Here is a 23,205-nt window from a genome sequence, read left to right on the forward strand (position 1 = left end):
TGTTACCATTATGCATGACTCTTGATAACTTTGGATAACTGTTCAATAATTGGTACTTAGACCCAGTATCAAGACTGAAAGGAAACAAAATTCTAAATGAGAAAAGAGACAGATCTCAATTACAGATCGTAAAAAAAGAGTGGGTGGGGCTTGACTAACCACCAAGGATCACATATTTTGGTTTTCTAAGGACTTCAGCTTGGGAAAACTGTAGATTGTCTGAGAGAGATGGCTACAGCAGGCATATATTCTTAGAGTTTGGATTCAGTAGAAGAAACTCATCTACACAAATCAAAATATTCAGAGGAAGTCATACCCTAAAAAAAAGACCAAAAAAAAGCCAAAACCCAGGGAGAAGTTACAATTTTGACAAGATGTTGGGGATTTCTGAGATTTTCATAGCTCTAGTAGTATGTCTCCTGATTTTGCAGTTCCTAAAGCTGCAATGGATGCGTACCCAGCTTCCTCCAGGACCAGTTCCCCTCCCTATCATTGGAAATTTGTGGCTGTTGGACTTCAAACTTCGTCGAGAAACTCTCTCTAAGGTATTTATTTATCTCTGTGGTTGAAAATCAGTCTGAACCTATTTTAACTTACATTGTGCATTGCATAGGAACAGTGTAAATTGCTATTTTTTTTTAAACCTCAAGCTTGATTATTAGCCAATTTCAAAGACTTCAAGGACCCTGCATTATTAAACATATTTCTGAATAATAAACACCACAATAGCTTTACTCCTTGTTATTTTATCTCTCTTTTAGTTACATTATCACAAGCACTGTCATAGAATGTTATTTCCTTGACAGCTTCGTTCTGTTTCTATATTGATATCCAGCCCTGTAAGTCACCTCTCGTAGACCTTCCTTTGCATGGCACCAACGTCACTGAAACATATCCAGGCCACAAGCGGTCCCATCTCCTTCAGAAGACCAAACATGTACTCTAAATAGACTCTTTATTTTCTTATTTGTAGAGCAAAAAGACTTCTTGTCTGCAGTAAACAGATTACTAAAACAAAGCAGGAAAATCTGATTGCTGTTGCATTCACAGCATGGCTGCTTTATAAACCATTTAAAACTTTTTTTAAAAGTAAGGAACTCAATTCCAGCTATTTCAAGGAAAAATATAATCATAATCTGACAAAAGAGAATAGAGAAAAATAAGAAAAATCATGTGGAAGCTATAGAAAAGAATTCAAAAACCCAATTTTTTTTGCTTTCTTTGGAAATTAGAGGCAGGAAACCTATCATAATTTTGGTTCATTAATGAAATAAACAGAAAAGCTCAGGGATTTTGCCTATTTTCATTTGTTCTTTGACTCAGAGCTAATGGAGTAAACCTGCTGTTTCTCTTTCTGTGGAGTTTTCAGAGGTGTTCTTCTGAGAGATGTCCTTAATATCCATTGCACAAAGAACAATTATCTTTCGTTCCCAAAGCACGTTAGTAACAGAAGGATAAAGATTTCCAAAATCTGCAATTCAATTCAGTATAGGCAAATGAGTTTAGTTACAACTACAGAAAACTCTTGAAAAAAACAGTATTTGAATGTTTGCTTTCCCTGGTTTATAGTTACTAATTTCCTGTTATTAACTCCTCAGTTAACCAATATCTACGGAAACATCTACACGCTGTGGATGGGACAGACACCTATGGTTGTACTGAATGGATACAAAGCAGTCAAAGATGGCCTTGTCACCCACTCAGAGGAAGTTTCTGGAAGGCCTCTTACCCCATTCTACAGGGATATGATGGGCGAGAAAGGTACAAGGTGTTACCTTGGACTGAAATAGGAACAAGGTGTAAAGAAGGAAGGTGCTTCCCTGTGCATTCACTCACACATCAGTTACTGCTGTACAAGGGCACAACTGGGCTTTCACTCCAGAAAGGTTCCATGCAGAGCTAAGCACGTTAAGAAAGGGGAAAAAAACCCAAAAATTTCTTCTCTTATAAAGCACTGACTTTTTTCCTTCCCAGTAGATCCAAAGGAATATTTGCTTGGAGAAGTTGCCCTTCAATTGTATCACTTCTAAGCCAGAAGACTGTTCATGTAGAGAAAGTTGTTCAGTCCTTACCAAACCCCACTACCACTCAGTTTGCAGGGTCACATTTATGAGCAGCTGGGAGTCATAAAATCCTCAGTTACAGGTTAAAACTCAGAATCTAAAATTGTGGTATCTTGTTAGCAAAATATAACCTCCCCTAAATCTGATTTTGCCTCCTGCAGTGAAAGGATTTCTTTTCCCAGCAGTGAAATGAATGTTTCTGTGTTCTCCAGGTATTTTCCTGACAAGTGGCCGCACCTGGAAGCAACAGAGACGCTTTGTCATGACAATTGTAAGAAGCCTGGCACTCGGTAAGAACAACTTGGAGCATCAAATTCAAACAGAGGCCTGTCACCTTGTGGACATCTTTGCAAACACAAAAGGTAAACTCATTAGAAGAACAACACTAAGAACCTTCTTCTGAAATATTAGGGGTGGTAAAAGTTTCACAGTACATTTTTATAAATAATATAGATATTTTTCATACTAGTAGGGCTTTTACTGGCTTAACCGCATTCTTTGCAAAAAATGTTTTGTCTGCACAGTGGGCAATATGAAATAGTTTTTTAAAATAAGGTTAGTTAAATAAATATTTGTTATCAACACAGTCTCAAGGACAGCTGGTAACAATTCTTACATTCAAGAAGTATAGAAAAATCCTATGTTTTCCTCCATAAAATGCACATTGTGTGACCTGCTGCGAGTCATTTTAGGACAGCAGACTTTTAGGATTTGGCAGAGAAAGAACCCCAACACAAGGAATGTATCATTCAGTTGTCCAACAAAACTTTTTTTTTATGTTTGGATGAAATAGAAACCAATAGAATTTTAGCAAGATGCCAAAATAAAGCAATTAAATATAAATATTCTGAGCAGCCAAATCCCTCACCCACATTGTGTTCCATACTGATGTGAAAACACAGAGAGGTTGCCTGAGGTCTCTCTCCAACTCTCCTTGGACCAGGCCCATCTCCTTTCCAAGAGCAACATATTCACATATCTTTGAAATATAGGAGACTAAAAACCATCTACTCTGAGTCCCTGTACAGCCCAATTCCTTACCTGCCATGCAATCCCTTCCTCAATTTTAAACTCAATAAGTGTATTTAGTCTTTCCCAGAATGACCAAAAGCCTGAAGTCAGGAATGTATTTTCCATAGGAGTATAATTCAAAGGTTGTCCCTGCCAGTGAAATATGTACCTAAGTTTATGATTTCTGGATTTAACACTTTTTAATGGGGGCCATTTCCCATCCCATTACATGAGTTCTACCTTTTCAGCCTAGGGGAAAATATATACAGATGGTTGAACTGTCAAGCTGTTACTTGAAAACCAAAAGGAGATAAGTAATTTCAACATGACTAAGAAAATAAAACTCTCAAGTAATTTTTTTCTGGTTTTTGGAGGAGGGGGAATGCTTGTTTGCTTTTTAATTGCCAAACTTAAATATCTGCCTCCAGATTTGAAGGCATAAGTTCTAATTAATTGCTTGTGTTTCCACACAACCCAGACCCCAAGTCAAAGAAGGGAAAAGAGACCTAATGTTTGTCTGCTCAAAACCGATAATCACTGTATTTTACAAGAGCAAAGAACAGATTGAAATTTAGGATTCCCTGCTTTTACAATTCATGCGGTTAATATGTATGAAACCAGGGTTCACTTGTGTGAAATTTATCTAAAAGTAGTTTGATCCCCTATTATTTTTACCATTAAAAAAAATTTCTTCCTCACTTTTTTCACTGTATTCTATTCAGAAGTACTCACTGTACCTTCTGTATTCACAGGCAAACCTTTTGACCCCCACACTTCCATCGTTCATGCCATTGCAAATATAATTTGTGCTGTTGTTTTCGGTCATCGCTTCTCCAGTGAGGATGAATCTTTCAGCAAACTTAACAAAGCTATTTATTTTGTCATCTACTTTCAAGCTACTATCTGGGGAAGGGTAAGAATTTGATTTTCTTGTTCTTATTACTTTAAGTGCATTTGCACTTGACAAGTCAAAACAATGTGACGATTGTTCTGTGAGCCACTGTGAAGCAATAAATTAATACATACCTTGTATATGTTACTACTGCCTTATAATCCTTCTTTATGTCCACAAATCACATCCTAAAATTGAAATTCTAGATCATCACTGGTTTTTACAGATTTCCAACAACTAATCATTTGCACAATAGTGGGTATGTAAGATTCCTAATTCTTAAAATGAAAGCAACTTCTAAAATTCAATTTTTGTTTAGTCTTGCGAATACAGAATTGCAGTTAATAAGAATTAAAGCTTCGAAGTCCTGTTCTTTCAAGAATATATCTTGCTTCTCATGTAATTCATATTACCACCAAGACCTGAGTTATTCTGAGCTTCCTATAAAATACAGGCTACAATCTCATCACATCAAGAATAATATTTTTAGGTTCTTAGAAATTTATGTTGTGCAGATTTTGGCACACAGACTTTCTGTAAGATTATCAGGTTTTCCACATAGACCTGTCTAAAAAAATTACTATTAAAAAAAAAAATCAAGGTTGAGAAAATCTGTCTGTGGGTCAGATTCAGCCCTCAATTACTTTGATTCACCAATTTTCAGAACCTCTGTTGCATTATCAGGTATGCATCCAAAAAGCAAAATATATAATCATTTTCCCATAACATGTGTTGCAGTGACTTCACAGAGTTATCAGGAAATCAGAATTCCGTTTAAAAGAGCTCACACTCCTTTCTTTCTGTCTACAACCCCAGCTGTACGATGCTTTCCCATGGCTTATGCACCATCTCCCAGGGCCTCATCAGAAAGTGTTTGCATACAATGACTTCATGCACAGTTTAGTCATGAAGGAAGTCCAGGCCCATGAGAGAGAGAAGAAAAGTGATCCACAGGATCTCATTGACTTCTACCTAGCTCAAATAACAAAAGTAAGTATCTGTTTATCACCCTCCTTGGCCTCAATGCCTACTACAAACACTTCGTTCCAGAAACTGCCATGGAACTTTTAGATGCACATGGACTGTATCTGTGTAGCAATGAAGATGTCTGTTCTGGTGGGCTGCTCACTGTTTTCATAAAACAATGACAATTTCTACATGACTGATGAAATGTATGAAATTATCCACTTCATAGTCTTCTTGTGAATAAACCTTACAGACCAAAGATGATCCTACTTCTACGTTCAATAAGGACAACATGATTCAGACTGTGGTTGATCTTTTGCTGGGAGGGACAGAAACAACAAGCACCACCCTTCTCTGGGCATTGCTCTATATGGTACAACATCCAGAAATACAAGGTGAGCAAAATCATTATCAGAGAGAACTGCATTCAACATCATAATGAACATTATTAGTGTGTTAGCTCAATCACTTGCAATACATCAAAATAACACTTAAATAGGAATATGAATGGTAGTACCTCAACAACTGAGATCTAGAAAATGGAAAGTTAATGAAGAAAACAAGCAGGTGCTTTCCCCTCCAGTACACCAGCAACACTACCAAAAATTGGTGGTAGCCACTGTTTTATCTCATGAGAAGAGGGGTTGGCAAGACAGAATAACAAGTTAAAGACATTTCACATGCCATCTAACTTCCTCCTAAGATTCAAAGTGGAAAAGTTTTTTAAAAATACCTGGTCTGATGTGTATTTATAAACATAACAGACATTACATCTGTATTTTCAAATTTTAATCTATTTTTTTGAAACATAGAACTGTATTACCCTCATCACCAAGTAGGATGTGTCATCCTGTGCTTTAGGGATATGCACTTCCTTGATCAGCTGAAACCAATACAGCAGTCAAACCACCTGCCAATGTATTTCATTAGCAACCTTATTTTATTTCCCCAGTCCTGGATGTTCTCATACAAAAACCTGCAGGATAAAAAAAAAAAGGGGGGGGGGGGGAAGTGTAAGTATTTTCATTTCTCTCTCTGCAGAAAAGGTTCAGAGAGAGATAGATGATGTTGTGGAAGCCTCCCATCCCATCAGCTACGAGGACCGTAAGAAGCTGCCCTACACCAACGCGGTGATTCACGAGGCTCTGCGGTACAGCAACGTTACCTCTGTCGGGGTCCCCCGACAATGCGTGAGCAGCACAACCCTGCTGGGCTTTCACGTTAAAAAGGTACAGAGCTTCACATTTCTGTCCACGTTGTCCATGATTCTTTTCAAGCTTTGAGCTATTACTATTCAGTATTTATACGACGTGAGCTTCTACAGTTCCTAACTTTGCAGAGAATGTGGCAACACGTCACAGACACGAAGTGTGAAGAGTACAAAAACCAAACAGGAAGGTGTTATGATTACCCTGGCAAGCACATAAAGCAATCCAAGCTCCACTCCAGCTTAGACATGGAAACACTTCAGTAGTACTGACAGAAGATAACATAGACAAACATGCAATAGGTTTGGACAAACAGAAGGTACAAAGGGACGTGCACTTGTAAAAAGGCCAAGTTGAATCCAAACACCGGGCTGCAGGCATGGGATGCAGACTATTAGAGAGCAGGAAAATAAAAAAGAAGAATCAATCATACATGAAAAATACAAACTCTGCTGCTTCTTACAGGGCACACTTATACTGCCAAACCTGCACTCTGTGGTGTATGACTCTGAGCACTGGGCAACCCCCTGGAAGTTCAACCCAGATCATTTCCTTGATTTGGATGGCAACTTCATGAACAAAGAGGCATTCTTACCTTTCTCAGCAGGTAACACTGACCTTGAATATTCCTGTTTTCTGTGTCTCGCAGCAAGATTAGAAACACTAAGTTCTAAAATTTTAAAAACATACCTTTATAAAAATGTACTTGGCACAAAGATTTAAAGTCAGGTTTTCTGCTCTGTAAGAGCCACAAATGTTGTCTTGCATTTTTTAATTTTGATATGTTCAAACAGAGGATGAGTGTGGTCAGGAGACACGGTGCTCTCCTTGGCATATGTACAGCTCCTACTATAAGGGTATCTGAGCTTCTTAGTTCCTGATGGAACCAAGGTAATACCCTCAAATCAGAAAATTGATTTATTTTCACCTTACAAACAGAAAGCCCAATAATAAAAGAAATATGATTTTTCTAAATATACAGAGAAAATCTGTGATAAAGTAGGAAACCAAACCTCATTCTACTAAATCCTCCAGTAACAGTCTAGCATCAGGTGCCTAAATTGCCCATAAATCCTAATTCATCTCTGTAAAACAGGTACACAGCATCTTACCTCCTGTACTCACCAAATGCCCGTAGTTCACATCAATCAAGACGACTAATTTGGACTACCATTTCAAACCAGGCATAGGAAGATTTCTTTTTTAACTTGCCTTGGTTGTTTTCTGTTTATATAATCTGAGTATTTATATACCCTGAATATCTTCTTTTTTTTTTTTTTTTTTTAAAGTCTGGAATAGATAGTTATCCTGACATATACTGTGAAAACAATATGCCAAAATGAGTTACCGAGTCTGTACATCACCACACATGCCACTGTACATTTCACTCCCTTAGCTCACAGATCTGTTCCTGACAGTGTTAGAGATTGGGGGCTACAAGGACACAATATACCCTTCTGAATTTCTGTTGAAGAAAGCCTGATTACATCTTTCTCCTTGGCTTCAGAACTGCATCTTCAATGCCCCAGCCCACCCTCCTCAACAACCAAAGATAAGACTATCAAGTATATGAAACTTCTTAAAATCTTGCTTAACAGAGAAGCAATTTATGGTTCTCACAGAACAAGCAGCAAAAATTAAAAGGGAGAATCTTACACATGCTCCAGGGGTGAAAAAACCCCCAACCAAAACCAATTAAAACACCAAATGACACTCGACAGTTTCTCAGTTAAATGTTTCTCCCACCTCCAAAAGCATCTTCTGCCCTTACAGAGGAAACAGAATTTATGGAACTCAGTAGAATTTTGTGTGAAGTCCTTTTACAGAATTTTATACAACTAACTCTTTCTGTTTTCTGTCTGCAGGGCACCGTGTGTGTTTGGGGGAACATATGGCACGAATTGAACTGTTCATCTTCTTTACCAACCTCCTTCGGGCATTTACCTTCCAGCTCCCTAAGGGAGTGAAGGAAATCAGTTCAGAGTATGTTTTGGGTGCAATACTGCAGCCACATCCCTATAAACTCTGTGCTATTCCACGCTGATCTGCAACATACTACAGTGCAGAGGGACTCCAACCTGTCAGTAACTGCACATCCTTTATAAACACACACCACTCTCTCAATTGCCTTCAAATAGAGGTAGCTCAGTACAGCAAATTAATCAAGTGCTTTTGTTCAGGAGGCCTGACCTCAAGTGCTGAACTTTTTGAAATGAAGTGTACTTGACAAAGCTCATATAATTGTGTCTTAGGCATATACAAGTACACAATAATACATTTCAGAAAAAAGATGTATTTTCACACTCATAGTAGCAATGAATTAGATGTAGGATTTTAGAGAAGTGAACTGTATCAAGCAGTTTCCTTCATATGTGCTCTGTCAGGTATCACACTCTTAACATGTCACAGCTGTTCTGATGCAGTAAGGATGATGCCTGAACAAAAAATAAAATTTTCAGTAAGCTGTTACTCCTCTGAGTTCACAGGTCTTTCCTTACATCTTCTTGCAGGAGGTAACAGAGTACACACACCTAATTGCTGACTCCTTTTCCTTTCACACTCCCAGAAGCAATATATAGCATAGCACAAACTTCACACAGGCACAGCTGACTCCAGAAAGGGGCCTCTCATAACCATGGTCCATTTAGAAATCCTTACACCTGTTTCTACTTCCTCAGTTCCCACTTCATCACAGCTCGAGTCCCTATGCTTTCACAAAACCTTCCTTCTTCTGTTTATGAATATTATTGTATGATCCAATAATTTCCTATCTGAATTTCTTGAAAGGCTGATCCTTTCTCTTAAGAAAATAAATGAAAATGTCAACATCTGTTAAAGCACGGTAGTGATTTATTACTCAGGGTGTTTTCTTCTCTTCTTTCTCCACATAAACAGATGTAGAAGGTTTTGAGCATTTAAAATTCAGCTGCAAGCACCCTAAAAGTTTTCAGTTTCAAAGTTCAACAGGAGCCAGCATAAATTATGGCAGGATATAGTTAAAAGCAGAAGTAGAGTATTACATATTTCTCAGACATAAAACTAATGGAAGACTTGATTCTCCTCTCAGATATTTCCAATTTTCAATATTTCCAAACATATTCCCTTCCATTTGGTGAAAACCCCAGGTTTGTAACACACTGTAAAGTTTGGTGTCGCAGAACAAATGCAAACTCAACATCACTGACATTTTTCACCTTTTTAATAAAAGCCATTTTACTTTATTTTTATTGAGGAAAATATAACATTTAAAAATTCCTGCTTGAATAAGAAATACTTTCAATAATAAATTAGGAAAAATCTCTTAAACTTGATATTTCTTATAGTGACGGCAGATCTTGCATAAAACACATTCTTACAGATTTATAAAAGCAGTCTGACAGGATAGTTCAAAAGTTTTCAAGTCTTATCTTTTTCCTTTCTGGTGCTCATTAAAGAAAAATTCACCAAAAAAATTTCTCCTTTCCACACACCATTTGCATGGTTCCATAAAGGGCCCCAGGTAAAGTGCTCAGCAGCAGGACTGGCAGTGTCAGATACAAGCCTGGACTTTCTTTACTCCAGTGTATTTTGATGGTTCTTGAGGTATATCCTACCTGAAAACAAGATTCCATTTCTTTCTCCATGTTTACTCCTTTAGTCACTGAATTTATTCTGTCAGGTTGATAACTTTTTTTCCACAAAATATTGTTTTCTAATCATAGAACGGTTGCAATTGGAAGGGACCTTCAAGATCATCTTGTTCAAACCCCCTGCCACGGGCCAGGGGCACCTTCCACCAGACCAGGTTGCTCAGGGCTCCATCCAACCTGGCATTGCCCATATGCTTTTTCCAAAACTGTAGCTTGGGTTAAAACATGCACATATTCTTCACCTGTATTTCTGAAGAACTGAGGTACATTTTAATTTGCTGTACAAAGCTCGTTCTAAAAACAGGGGAAGAAGAAATATTCAGAGTGTACATGATTAAAGGAGGTATTTTTACTAAGAAGTCATTGTAGGCCTGATGGTTGGTACCAGTGAAGAACAGTTGGGCTAAGGGCATCTTCCTGTTATTTCATTTAAAACCAAGAACAGCAAGAGGTGAGGCATCCCTTGGATTTCCGATGTTTCTTGAAATGACAGTGGAGAATTCCAGGTTACCTTTTCATCACAGTTGTAAAGGAAATCTATAAGAAAATGAGCAATACAGAGAAAAAAGCTATTTCATGAGGGGTTTTTTTTGTCAGGAAGGAATTCATAAGGATTTAAAGTGAATCAGAGACAACAAATACGTAGAAATTAAGAACAAAATGCAAGCTTTCCTTGTGAAACATTGTTTAAAAAATCTTAATCATAAATCACTTCAGTAATGAGAAAACAGTCAAACTTCTAGAAAGATATACTGACATCCAGCTCTGTTGTTGTTATGTATCCCTTAGAAATCACTAGCCCCACTCCTGAAGGATCTAAGCAGTCTCCCTCATGGAAAAGTTAAACCCCCAAAAGCATGGAATGATTTCTAAAGTCCAGTCTTTAGAAAAGCCCATGCTGTTGAAGATTAAATTTAGACATTAATTTCTGCCACTGCTATTAAAACTATAACTGCAATTTCCAGATTTGTGAAGCTTTCAAGTCCTTAAGAATCTAAACTGTTTGTTCCCTTGATTCCGTTTTCAAGGAATATAAGAAACATATCTTGCAATAGATTCCTTCTGATTTAGTGGCCTTGCAATGTTTTATTTCCAAAACAACAGCAAAAAAGGACTTTCATTACATACTTCAGTTCCTAAATACTAAAATAAAAAGAACCATGTGGAAAGTACACACAGGTCTGTGCTCATTTTTGGGAAGCACACAAAATCCATACTGTTTGTGTGGTTTTAAGGACAAAATGCAACAATTGGTCAACATGACCTAGACTAAGAAAATGAGTAAGCCAGTTCTAACCTTGGGTGAAGAATTTCTCCTACAATTTTTGTTTTGTTTAAACCTCAAAACGAAAGACCCAAGTATCTAGATGGTCTTATTCCAACTAATAAGCAGAGTATTATCAAGGGCATGCTTTGATCTGCCATTCAAATCAAGTACCTTTACAATTGTTAAAATACATTCAAAGTTCTCCTCTTCACATACTGTATTAGTTACTCAGCATTCACAAACAGCCCTTCAGTATTACATACCTATCTAATCAAGCAACACACAAAGCCCAAGTATGAAATAGCTGGCATGAGCTCCATCAGAACAGCTTGCACACCAGGAAGGATTACAATGTTAGGATGCTATATGGGCTGGCTATAAGGAAACAAATAAAAGACTAAACTCTAGAGTGGTGAAAGCTAATATTTGAATTGCCTGTTTGATCTTCTCTTTTTGCTGTGTTTTCTTAAGTCTTTACAACACTATAATGCCATTAAATTTCAAAATCGCAACACGTAGGATACCAAATCAGTATCAAAGCCAATCAGATGGAGGAAGGGCACAATATATAATTAAAGCATGCTGTTCTAGGGTGACACCAGGAATGAATATATCAAAACATACCCATCAGAATGTGTCACTTACCTCTTGCAATACTTGTCCAAGTGTCTCCTGGCTCTGAATGCGCTTCCTGTTGAAAACCCAAACCACACTTATTTTTGCACAAAGCATTGAGGAATCTTGTAAATACCAATTATTTATCACACTTCCAAAAGAGAAGACTGTTATATCAGGCTTTGTTCCACGTCCTTTCCCTTATGGAATCTTGATGCAATTCTATGGAATCTTACTGCAATCTTTTGGAAGCTACAAACGCAGATGCAGACCTGTTGTTATTCACATCAGGAGGAACTACTTGGAGTAATGCTGGCTACTCATTGCATTTTCTCAAAAACAACCCTGATTATTAAAAAGCTCAGTTAAATTTCAGTATAAATCCTAAAATCCACATATAGCTGGTAATTAGTTGCTTTAGTGCCATCTTCTCCAGCACTAGACACCAGTTATTCAGGAAGTGATGCAAGAAGAGTTAACAAATAATTCTTTTTTTAGTCATTCTTCCAACATAATCAAAGTGACAAGTAGAGCATACAAACACAAAAAGAGCAAAACCAAGACTTCTTAAAAAAAATTTGCATCGAGAACACATTACTGCAATTATTGTTTCCAGCCTGGAGGAGGCTCAGGGGAGACCTCATCACTCTCTACAACTATCTGAAAGGAGGTTGTAGCCAGGTGGGCATCAGTCTCCTCTCCTAGGTAACCAGCAGTAGGACATAAGGACATGGTCTTAAACTGTGCCAGGGAAGGTTTAGGTTGATTATTGGGAAGAAATTTTTTACAGAGAGTAATCAGACACTGGAATGGGCTGCCCAGGGAGTTAGTGGATTCACCATCCCTGGAGGTTTTTAAGATGAGACTGGATGTGGCACTGAGTGCCATGGTCTAGTAACCACAGCAGTGTTGGATCAAGGGTTGGACTTGATGATCTCGGAGGTCTTTTCCAACCTGGCTGATTCTATGATTCAAACATCCCGTAATACATGAACGAAAGAGACTAGAAATGCAAATAGAAGGCAACAAAATGTTACCTGTCTATTTTGGTTGCTATGACCACTGTAAAATTGCCTTCTGTATTGGGCAAGTACGTAGAAGGTATGATGACGTAGCGTCCTGCAGGAAGCCTGCAAAGTCGGCTCACTTCCTGCGAATAGCAGTGAGGAACACAGCTCACCAGTGGCTCCAGGTGCAGAAAAGAAGTAGTTTGTGGTTTCCAGCTGCTGTTAGGCACCTGCAAAAAAGAATACAGACATGGCCACTCTTTCATCTGTTTCAGATCTCACAACGTTTCATTCCTGGCATACCACAGCCTGGTACGGTCCATCTCTATTCCACTACAGATACTCACTTTGCTGCACAGAGTTAGAGAGAAGGATGGGAAGGCTTCCAGAAAACCCAGATGGCAGTATTAAATATAGATTAATCATTCCAAGCATGTTTATAGACAATTTATGCCACCCACTATTCACACAGCTCTAAAGCTTTCTCTGTTGTCTAACCTCACTCTTCCCTGCTGTAGCCTAATGCACTTATTTTTCACCTCATGAATATGGTGAACATACTGTGTTTTCCTCATTCAAGTGGCCTTTCCTGTACTAAAAATGCACATTAGAACTTCACCTCAGTCTCCTATAGGCATAAAAATGCCAATCTTTCTTCACATATTGTATATTTGAAGCTTTGTGATCACTTCTGATGCTCAAACTCCAGACTTTTCACTTAAGTAACACCTTTTTGGAAGCGTGTTTTCTAGAAATAAAGCTGGCTTTCTCTGCAAAATAGTTACCTAACCAGCAACTTCTCATGCTACATTTATGCAACTGATCACTGGCACATGCCAGTGTAGAACCTGTATCTGTCCATACCAAATCATATCTTGTTTTATTTCAAGATATCACAGTCCTTTTGATCCAACATCACTTGCCTATGGAAAAGTAAGTGACGATTACACATGAGGAAAGTAAGCTTTCATGATGAATTACCAAAACGTCTGGTCCTCAATCAACAGGACACTAAGAATTCTTTGCAAATCCTCAAAAGAGTTCATAATTTCTAAAACTAATTTAGAACCTTGTAAGGGTTCAGTGGAACCAATTATCTGGTTATTATGCTATGTAACTATGTAGTTATTCTGTATCTTTCAAGGGTATTACTTCCCAGGATCAGCAAGTGTTTCTCCTTGAAGCAGCAAGTCCCTTGTGAAGTGCAAGGAGCCCTGGACTGAGTGACAAGTTCACCTTCACCCTTGGCAAACGAGCAATCCAACTGACCAGAAGCCTCACCTGGAAAATATGGAAACCTATCGGACGACACTTGCTATCCTGGCAGTGCTGACGGAGGGTAACCTTCACACTGCTTTTTCCTGGTCCTGCAGGAATGGAGAGTGGAAAGCAGGGATTGGTATGGAAGGAGGGGAAGTTCCTGCTACCTCCAGCACTTTGCCCATTTTTCCAGCATCCATGCAGCTGCACTGTCTCCCATTCACCAGCTGGGAGTTCTTCGCAGAGGGCAGCATCTGTGGGTGGTGGCTTTAGCTCACTATCAAACAAAAGAGAGAAAAGAAACTAAAATGTACAAAACCTGTGTAGCACCACAATATAAAAAAATCTGAACACCTTTTTAACACGTTGCCAACAGGACATTTTGCCCCTGCATACAGCACTAAGCTGCAGTTTAGAGTCAAGATGTTACTCATCTGGCTACCTCTGACTAGCATTTCAACAAGAGGTAGTAGCAGCTTCATGACAAAAATAAAGAACTAGAGCACTACTTACATGAATTCAAAGAAAAAAAAATGCTGTTACTTGACACTCTACACAACCCTTCCAAGTATTTTAAACATTCACACTTAGTACTACACTTCACGTATTTATGTCAACAACTATAAGAAATGTTCTGTTTTGTTTTAAACCTACCTGAGAGAGATCCTCCCTGTTGAAAATACACGAAGCAGGAAATTCCCTACTGCATCTTTCAGAAAAGTGCTGGGAACAACAAGATAAAAGCCAGGCGAGAGGTCACAGCACACATGGACTTCTCTATCGTAGGAATGGCAGACGGTACCTACAACTGGAGGAGCAGAGAGGGTCTTTGGAAGGTTAAATCGTTTCTTCTCCACCTAGAACAAATGCATAATGATGCATGGTGGTTTAGGAAACATGAGTAGTTTCTAATAAAAATAAAAATTATCAAATATTGTTTAAAGTATTTTTAAACATGAATAAACATGTTTCAAAAACAAACAAAGAGGGCAGTACCAGCACATAATCTGAACATAAAGGAGGAGTAGGAAGAGTTAATATTCAGGAGGAGTAAATTTAGGAATGGTCTTCAAATAACCAGCCTGAAATGTCATGCGCTAGTTTGGAACAATCCCAAGTGCTCAGTGATAAGAACAAAGTACTAGTCCACTAATAGTCTGTACAGGCAGTAACTGTGAGATAAACAGAACTATTCCAGCATAAATCAAGAGATGCAAAAAGGCACGACCCATTGAATTGTATCAGTGCCACAGGAAATGAATGACTTTGCTCAAATGTTTCAGTAGTGCTTTAAAACTTCTATTTGCAAAAAGAAAAATATCACTCACATATTACCTTCCAGACATGCAATCCCACAGCCTGGTAGTTCTTCCCGTGTATGCCTTCAGTCAAAGATGGATTTTCCTCTGCTAAATGAGCTGGATTTTGAATCCTTCCAGCCCAGTCAGTGCTGTATTTCCTGTGTTTCTGCAGCAGAGCAATGCACACCTCACTCGTTTCACAGACTCTCAACCAGAACTTGGGGTTGGTAGGGAAGCTGCTGTTGTTACGGCAGCCACCAGCAGACTGGCCTCTCACCCAGGATCCAAACAGATTCTGTGAGTGATACAGCACTTTCTCTAACAAAATAAGAAAAACATGGTGCAGATTTCAGACACGGGAGGCTACTTAATTTTATACAACAGATATAAGGCAGAGTTTCCCCAGCCCAAAAAAACACACCGTCACAACCCTGATACTTTCTTGAAGCAGAAATTCATGACCAAGATTTCGAGAGGCATGAGAATTAATGTCACAACTGGTAATGGCAGACTGATGACATGACTTTTACAACATGAAACTGTTTCTAGAAATCTCAAGTGTATCTACCATTAAAAACAAAACATCACAAGGCTGTTCAGAACAACAGCTTTCTAGACAGAGGACACTAATCTCTCAACCAACTAGCCAGTAACTAGGTTTCAGAGTAATATCTAAGCTTCAATTTCTTCTTGTCCTTCTGTTCTTCCCAGTAGAGACAGAAAAGGCCTGTGGGTCTAAAGGAGAGAGAAAAACTGAGAAATTAAGGTCTAGTTGGATCCATTTGCAATTCAAATCAGTCCTTCCCACTGGCATAATGTTATTTGCATGAGAAAGATGTTTTCTAATACCACACCTGTATAGAGGCTCTGAAGTTGTCCTTCCTCATTGACTGGAAAGCCCACGGTAATTTCATCAAATTCTCTGAAAAATTCCTCTTCATCAACCCAGAATTCTCCCTCTTGGATCTGTGAGAGCAGTTCTGAAGCAACTACTGGATCTAACTGGCTCCATCCTTGCCCGCTGCACATAAGACAAAAGTCAGCATTTAACTCTTTGCCCAACAGAATTCCCACAACAATGTTCTACCAAATATCTTATGGAATGGGACAGCAAGTAGAGATTTCTTCACTTTATTGTTAAATACTTGCATTGAATATTTCTGCACACACATTGGTGGTCAGTGAAAGGGATCATAGAAAGGATGAGTCACAGTATATTGAAGAAAACCCAGGAACAACATAATGCCAGACTGGATACAGTAACAGACTTCGGGGTGAAATAGATGCTTTACTTACAACAGTCGGTACAGCCCAATGTGTGAGTAAAATAAAGATTTTTAACAGTTGTTAGTGGCAAAAAAGTAAAACAAGCAGCACAGTGACTGCTCCGAAAGAATTTTAATGCTGCACATCAAAAACTGCCATTTGTATAAAACAGCTGGTTACCCCCACGAATCTGCTGGCTAAGTCATGATAAACCAAGAATTTAAACACCTCATTATTGAGGGGTCATTAAAAGCTAGGAGTTTCAGTATTTTTCATTGGTTCATTAGCAAAAAAGAACAGGGGTTTAAGGCCACCCAAGAAAGCATTATCCTCTTGCAACTACATGGCAACTTACTGTTTCACAAAGAAACTAAAGGACAGCAACTGTATAACCAAAATTCTGGCAAAAAAAAAAAAAACCAAAAACCAAAAAAAGAACCAGAAGTTTTGATTAATACAATGAAACCATGTTTTTAACTCAGGGGAAAAAAGCTTATTTCTATAAAAATGTTTATTAACATCATCGTATAGTTATCATATTTTAATGCTGAACGCTTGCTCCTTGGGTCAAGAATTGTATGTTCTTTTGTAGAGTCAAAACATGCTAATGTTTTTCAAATTAAGCCAGTGGGGTCTGCCCTTTCATTCTTGTTACTTTCCTATATGAACTGCTACACATATTTCTGCATCTCCTTTAACAGATCTCTTCTTTATTTCTACTTTATATGGACTCAGTTCCAGCTTCATACCAATTGTCCATCTCATACCAATCTACAGAAATGACAGCACACAAGCAACATAAGCATCCTTCATTCTGCTATATCTTGTTTCGTAAATACTCCTTTGCTTGTTTTCTGCAACTGAGCCAAGATTACATGAGAAGAGCCCAGTAAAGCTGAGTGACTCCAAGTCATAAACATGATCAGAGATACTCAGATCAACTGCAGAACAACAAAAAAGCACCACAAAAATCAGAAACAGAAAAAACCCCAATACCTTATCTCCACGAGAAGATATGATTTGATTAAAAAAAAAAGCTATTAAAAAAAATAAATTACCAGAACAAAGAGATCAAAATTACCAGCCTCAGAACCAATGAGCTGTGTGAACTACTAGCTCTCTAAAGGGCTGCACACACACTGCAGTCTCTCTCCTCCACCACAGACTATTTATTAGCAGTGTTTGCTGTTTGCCCATGCAACACAGAGATATGCTCTTGTGCTTCAGAACTTTCACAAAGGACTTTCCAAATGGAAAGAAACCTACTCACCCCTCACACCAGGGCCCTTTCCAGCACCGCCTCCCCCAGGGATTGCGTATTCGTAGCAGGAAGATCTCCTTGCCTGACACTTCAGAGAGATTCAATGTATCTATCACAATAAAGGCGTGAAATTCTCCTAGTTCACTTGCACCTGAAGAGAAAAAAAAAAAAAAGCATTGGAAAATAAAAAAAAGGACCTGTTCCAGATTTTAAAATGACATTAAACTGTTCTGTGAAAGAAGGTAATCTTAAGATAGAGGGAATTTTTTTAAAATCTGTATTAGAACAGCACAAAAAAAAAAAAAACACCAAACAGCTCATTTTATTTGTGACTACATAGATATAAAATAAGATTTTTTAACTTCTTAACTCACTCCTTGACTTCAAATACCTACAAATTCACTGTGCTAAACTCTCTGGATTTTTTAAGGTTGGTTTTGAGGTGCTTTTTTGAGGGGTGTGTGGAGGGTGTATTTGTTTTTGAGAACTGACCATATTAGCATCTAATATAAAAAGCATTCCTCAAAACCACCCTCCATCTTGAACTCAGTAACATCCTTAAATCTTTATTTATCCAAACTTATATAAAACTGCATCATGAAATTGGCATGCTACTAGAATCAGCACTTGCATTTGCTGGTTGCTTTGTGCTTTGAAGCCTGTTAAATAGAGACATTTAATATTACCTTGTCTGGAATTGAGGACTGAGCAGCTTATTACACACTGTTCCTTCAGATTCATTAATCTTCTAAACACTGCTTTCTCCAAAACCATGCCAGTCTTCTCTTTCTCCATGTTTTTTCCAGGGTCTTTTAGGGTCCATCTTTCAGCAATTCCTCCAGTCAGATCAACCAAAGCATCAGCCACCTGTCCTGCCCACAACTGCTCATAAGATCCATGTACTCTGAAAAAAACCCCAAAACCAAACAAACCAAAAAGTTTGTACAGGCAGCAGAACTAAAGAAACACAGTTCTTACATACTTTCAAACCCCACCCTATATCACAGTCATGACTGCACCCTACCTCATATCCCAAAGCAGGCAAGAAAAAGTATATACTATTTTATTTATATAGAATACAACATCTAAAGAATACGTAAGCCATCAGATATTCTACTGTTGAATGGGTAGTTTATTAGAATTCCCTCCATCCTATGTAAAAACTGCTGTAGTCTAGTACTAGTCACTTGTACTTTATTATCCATGCACTACATAATCTTATGTGATCATTCTGTATAAAGAACATTTCTTCCTTTTCTTCAATTATTCTTTGTTCACTGTACAGAGTAGCACTTCCTTCAACAATCTAAGCAAACCAAGAGACTACCTTAGCTGATGCAGCAAATGCAAAAAATAGCAAAAGCAATCAAGACTATAATAGAATTATAAGATTGAATAAGATCGCAGCTGAAAACAAAGAATATTACATTTCAAACCTACAGAGAAGCTTTAACGTGACATTGCTGCTTTACAGCTTCTGCTCAATGTATCTACAGTTGAATAAATTACTTGATGCTTGAAGTCTTTCTCTGCCCTCTGCTGGCAACCACACAATCTTCCACCCATGTTCTTCTGGATATTAGATGTCTATCTTACCAGTGCATTTTGTCTCCAAATTGCTTTGTCCATCTGGACAGCTTTTCGACAGATGTGTCATAAACCATAAAATAGCTCCATTTTCAAACACATCAACACTATGGTTGTTTCTTCTTAATATAATAAACTATCAAATTATGCAAAAGAGCAATGAAACTCACACAACCAGAGCCTCAACTAGCATAAACTTACATAATGTTGTTGCTTTCCATGAAAATATTTGCATGATTTCTGCTTTCATTGAGCTCTCATCTTCCCTAGTAAAATATCTTCCTTTAATTAGTTAGATGACCAATGGACAGTGACTTAACAAACATAATTTGCATCCTGAAAAAAGTTCTTACTTTTCATCAGAATTCTCTCCCTAAGACTACCTTACCTCATATGCAACTAAAAACACACTTTACAGATCTACAGTTAAGAAGCAACTTCTGCACAAGCCAGGATGGGACCACCAACTGAACAACACACAGATCTATGCCCAAAGCAGTGAGGTAAAATAAGCAAGCAGGAGGGACACACAGGTGTTGCATTTCTATTTTCCACAATAACAGTGTTCACATACTTTGCATAAGCTTTTTCCAAGAGTGGAAGCCAAAACAAATCCTCTGTCTGACACTGGGAAAAGCAGAGTTTACCCCCAAGGCAAGGTAAGCGATCGTCGATGGTCACTTCCACCCAGTGCCCAAACTGCCAGACCCGACAGGTGAAACAGCCTTGGTAGGACTCATCTGTCCAGCTGGGCTGACCTGGGGGGATTACCTGGAGGCCAAAAGCCAAAATGAAGACAAACAATGAATTTTTTTTTTTTTTGTAAATAAAGCCGGTTAAAAGTATACTGAACATCAACCATTTGTAGTAAACACAGAAAAAATATGTCAACAAAACCAGTAACACTGAGCACAACAAAACCGATACTCATATGGCCGTTTAGGACTCCAGAACAATACACAAACGTCAATTAGGTGAAGAAAACTTCTCCATACCTTGTTCAGCAGGTATTTACTCTTCTGCAAAGCTACACAGGCACACAGGAACCAACAGTCTCCCAAAATTCCTTGTTTCACTTGCACATCCTGCAGGTTGTTTGAAAATAATCGAGGAGAAGAACAAATGTCCTATAATTAAAAGAAGAGGAGTTAAAGCCAAATCCTGCATGACATTCTAAGAAAACGTGTTTCAGGGACTTGGAGGGCTCTAGAGACCTCTCATAAAATAAGGGAATTTTTACTTTTAGAAAGTTTTCTTTCCAGACACAGCCTAAGTAAGCAATAACAAATAAATGTCCTGTGACTATACTGCAGGTACTTTGTGTGATGTAAATCAAATTCCCACATGAATTTTAGTATACAAACATCATCAGGTGCAACCTTAGCAGAAGCAGCAATAAGTGAAAGACAACATAACTCATCAGCTCTTCTCTAGAGCTATGACGAACTGTGACAGAGCTGATGCCATCCACACTGAACTGAACGTCCCAAGTCACAAAAATCTTCAAATAAGTATAAGGGAAAAACCTTTCTTAGAGCAAATAAAAATAGATTAGTTGGTAGCAGGAGGGGTAATTTTAACTGTAAAGTCCTGAACACTTTTAATCACATCTGAAAGTGAGTTTTTCTAAATGGTTCTTCTTACCTATAAACACTGCAAGAGACGGAAATTAACTGATCAGTCCCCAGTAGCAATCAAGGTGTGAAGTACAAAAGCAGGAAGCTACACACTGGGCTCTGTGAAGTTATTTGTTTGCCAATTACACCTGACAAGCAACAGCTCTATCACTGTTCTACAGCCAATCCCAGATGAAGAGGAGAAAATACAACTGAGGACAACATACTTTTTTCTTCCTTTATATTTTTATAGCCTTTTTTTCCCCTCCGCACAAAGGCAGTATCATAAATACTTCACTTTAAGCAAGTATAGTGCCAAAAAGCATTCTAAAGCTGTTAGCTCTCGTATGGCTTGCTCTGCAACCCAGCTCAAAGTTTAAAAGCAGTACAAGCCATATGACATGTTATAAACTTTAAAAAGTTTTCTTTTTTGTTATCAGAGAAATCAACAATCAAGAAAAAGCAACATGCTTCTGAAAAAAATCTAAAATCCAATTGTTTATTTTCAAGGTAGTTTTGCAATATATCAAAAAAACTGGGAATGACAAAATGTTGCATTCAACTTAGTATGCACAATATTTGCATAATAAAACATATTTATAATAAAATATCTGAACTTCTACCAGTGCCTGAAATTTAAAATCTCTACAAGAGGATTTAAACCTACAAACAAGCACCCAGGCTTTTAAACTGTAACTCATGTATTCTTAACACGGACATACATTGGTTATCCCTTCTATATTTCTAAACAATAAAAGCACCCAGAAGCAGTCATTCAATGCTAACTTGCATCACTGCCTGAAAGCCCAATTGTGCTAAAATCACAGCTCTTTATACCTTAAAACTCACCTTAGGTCTCAACCAAGATATCTCGCCTCTGAATTGGGCAAGCGGGGTACAATAATCAAAAAATATAGACGTATCGCTGGCCGGAAACGTGGGGTCAGTGTAAAGGTCTCTTTTCACCATTAATTGCTTTTTCTCTCCCAGCATTTTCAACACAGTCCTAAGCAGGTTTTCCGGCTGTTCCCACGACTTTAGATCGTCAGGCACAAATCTGCAACAGAAACGAGTGTTACCGGGGAACTGCAACAGGGAAACAAACAGGCACGGCGGATTTATTTAGGGACTGTTCTAACAACGCAGCACCTTGAACCACCCCACTGCTGGTTGTTCCAGCACCTGACACCACCCCGCACCGCTCTGCTGGAAGAGAAAGGGGGTCTCTGAGCAGACCCACACCCACTTACGTGCCCTCCCCCTCGCTCCGCGCACACCCTCCCCACAGGGCTCCCCCCAACACCCTTCTCCTCGCACCCAGCCCCAGCAGGACCCCTCTGCTCACACCTCCTCCCACCCGGTAGCCCCCCCGTCCCCACAGAGCCCCTCAGCCCGGCCGCCCCCTCTCCCCGCTCACCGCGTGGCGGCCCCGCCGCCATTGCCCAGGGCGGCCGTTACCGGGCAACGCCACGGCCCGCGGCCCCGCCCACCCCACGGGTGACTGACGGGACAGCCGACCAATCAGCGGGCGCTACATCTGTGAGCACCACCCATTGACCCCGCCCCTCCCTGAGGGGAGGTCCCGGGATCCGCCGTCCCGTTGTTCAGATTGCCCGTCCCGGAATTCCTGGGAGGAACGGGAGATTGCCGGCCTGGAGCGTTACCTGCGGCAGTGTCACCTGAGCTGCTCTTACAGGCGGAGGGAAATGAAGCCAAACACCGTTTTCGTGAAGTCTGTGACGGAGAAGCTGTCAGAGAAATTGCTGATCCTCACCAAGTGCTTCCCCGGCATAATGGGAAGGATCACGTTTTCGGGTAGTTTATCACCATGTAACTGTCCAAGGACTGAACTGACATAGGAAATACTTCTCATACTCTTGATAGCTACTGATGACCAGTAAAATAGAAAAAATACCCTAAAAAATACTGAGTTGCTCAGTACAAAGGACAGAAACGCAGAAATAAGGGCCCCATGACCGCTTCAGCATACCGAGGTTTTGGGGTGGGTCAAGGCACACTGAAGCAGGCTGCTTTCTTTTGTTGTATTTGGGCCTTTCACGTCAGTGTTTCTCAAGGAGCTCAGGTGTGGCCAATAAAGCAGCTGCTGAGCCAGCGTGGGAGGACATGTTGTTTACAAAAAAGCCTGTTTTTCACACTTGCCTGTGATGTGTTTGAGTCTAAAGGTTATGTCTCCTGGTCCTTGGGTAGAGAGGTCATCTGAACGAGAGAGATCCACAGAAAACACGTGCCTGACTG

General features: G+C 39.1%; 2 protein-coding genes across 2 annotated transcripts; one reads left to right on the forward strand and one right to left on the reverse strand.

Moving 5' to 3' along the window:
• The first annotated feature begins 374 nt into the window (after positions 1-374).
• On the forward strand, positions 375-8,184 carry LOC126636198 (cytochrome P450 2J2-like). Its single transcript, XM_050308148.1, has 9 exons — positions 375-545; positions 1,599-1,761; positions 2,276-2,425; positions 3,827-3,987; positions 4,783-4,956; positions 5,186-5,327; positions 5,974-6,161; positions 6,606-6,747; positions 8,006-8,184. The coding sequence occupies exons 1-9, from the start codon at positions 375-377 to the stop codon at positions 8,182-8,184; spliced, it is 1,470 nt and encodes a 489-aa protein (XP_050164105.1).
• Positions 8,185-8,972: 788 nt separating this feature from the next.
• CAPN10 (calpain 10) lies at positions 8,973-22,435 on the reverse strand. Its single transcript, XM_050308147.1, has 13 exons — positions 22,367-22,435; positions 21,799-22,006; positions 20,329-20,460; positions 19,908-20,104; positions 18,433-18,650; positions 17,756-17,897; positions 16,074-16,240; positions 15,254-15,537; positions 14,573-14,775; positions 13,940-14,195; positions 12,689-12,888; positions 11,682-11,727; positions 8,973-10,306 (listed from the first exon to the last, which is right to left on the reverse strand). The coding sequence occupies exons 2-13, from the start codon at positions 21,940-21,942 to the stop codon at positions 10,277-10,279; spliced, it is 2,019 nt and encodes a 672-aa protein (XP_050164104.1). The 5' UTR covers positions 21,943-22,006; positions 22,367-22,435; the 3' UTR covers positions 8,973-10,276.
• Positions 22,436-23,205: the final 770 nt, after the last annotated feature.

The sequence above is a fragment of the Myiozetetes cayanensis genome, unplaced genomic scaffold, assembly GCF_022539395.1.
Source record: "Myiozetetes cayanensis isolate MyiCay16 unplaced genomic scaffold, myiCay2020 scf13, whole genome shotgun sequence".
Lineage (NCBI taxonomy): Eukaryota > Metazoa > Chordata > Aves > Passeriformes > Tyrannidae > Myiozetetes > Myiozetetes cayanensis.

Coding starts and splice junctions, on each gene's coding strand:
- LOC126636198 (XM_050308148.1), top strand. CDS start 375: ATGTTGGGGATTTCTGAGATTTTCATAGCTCTAGTAGTATGTCTCCTG. Junction 1,762..2,275: donor GGATATGATGGGCGAGAAAG/GTACAAGGTGTT, acceptor TGTGTTCTCCAG/GTATTTTCCTGACAAGTGGC. Junction 3,988..4,782: donor AAGCTACTATCTGGGGAAGG/GTAAGAATTTGA, acceptor CTACAACCCCAG/CTGTACGATGCTTTCCCATG.
- CAPN10 (XM_050308147.1), bottom strand. CDS start 21,942: ATGCTGGGAGAGAAAAAGCAATTAATGGTGAAAAGAGACCTTTACACT. Junction 14,776..15,253: donor TGGGATTGCATGTCTGGAAG/GTAATATGTGAG, acceptor CATTTGTTCTAG/GTGGAGAAGAAACGATTTAA. Junction 11,728..12,688: donor ATAGCAACCAAAATAGACAG/GTAACATTTTGT, acceptor GGTTTTCAACAG/GAAGCGCATTCAGAGCCAGG.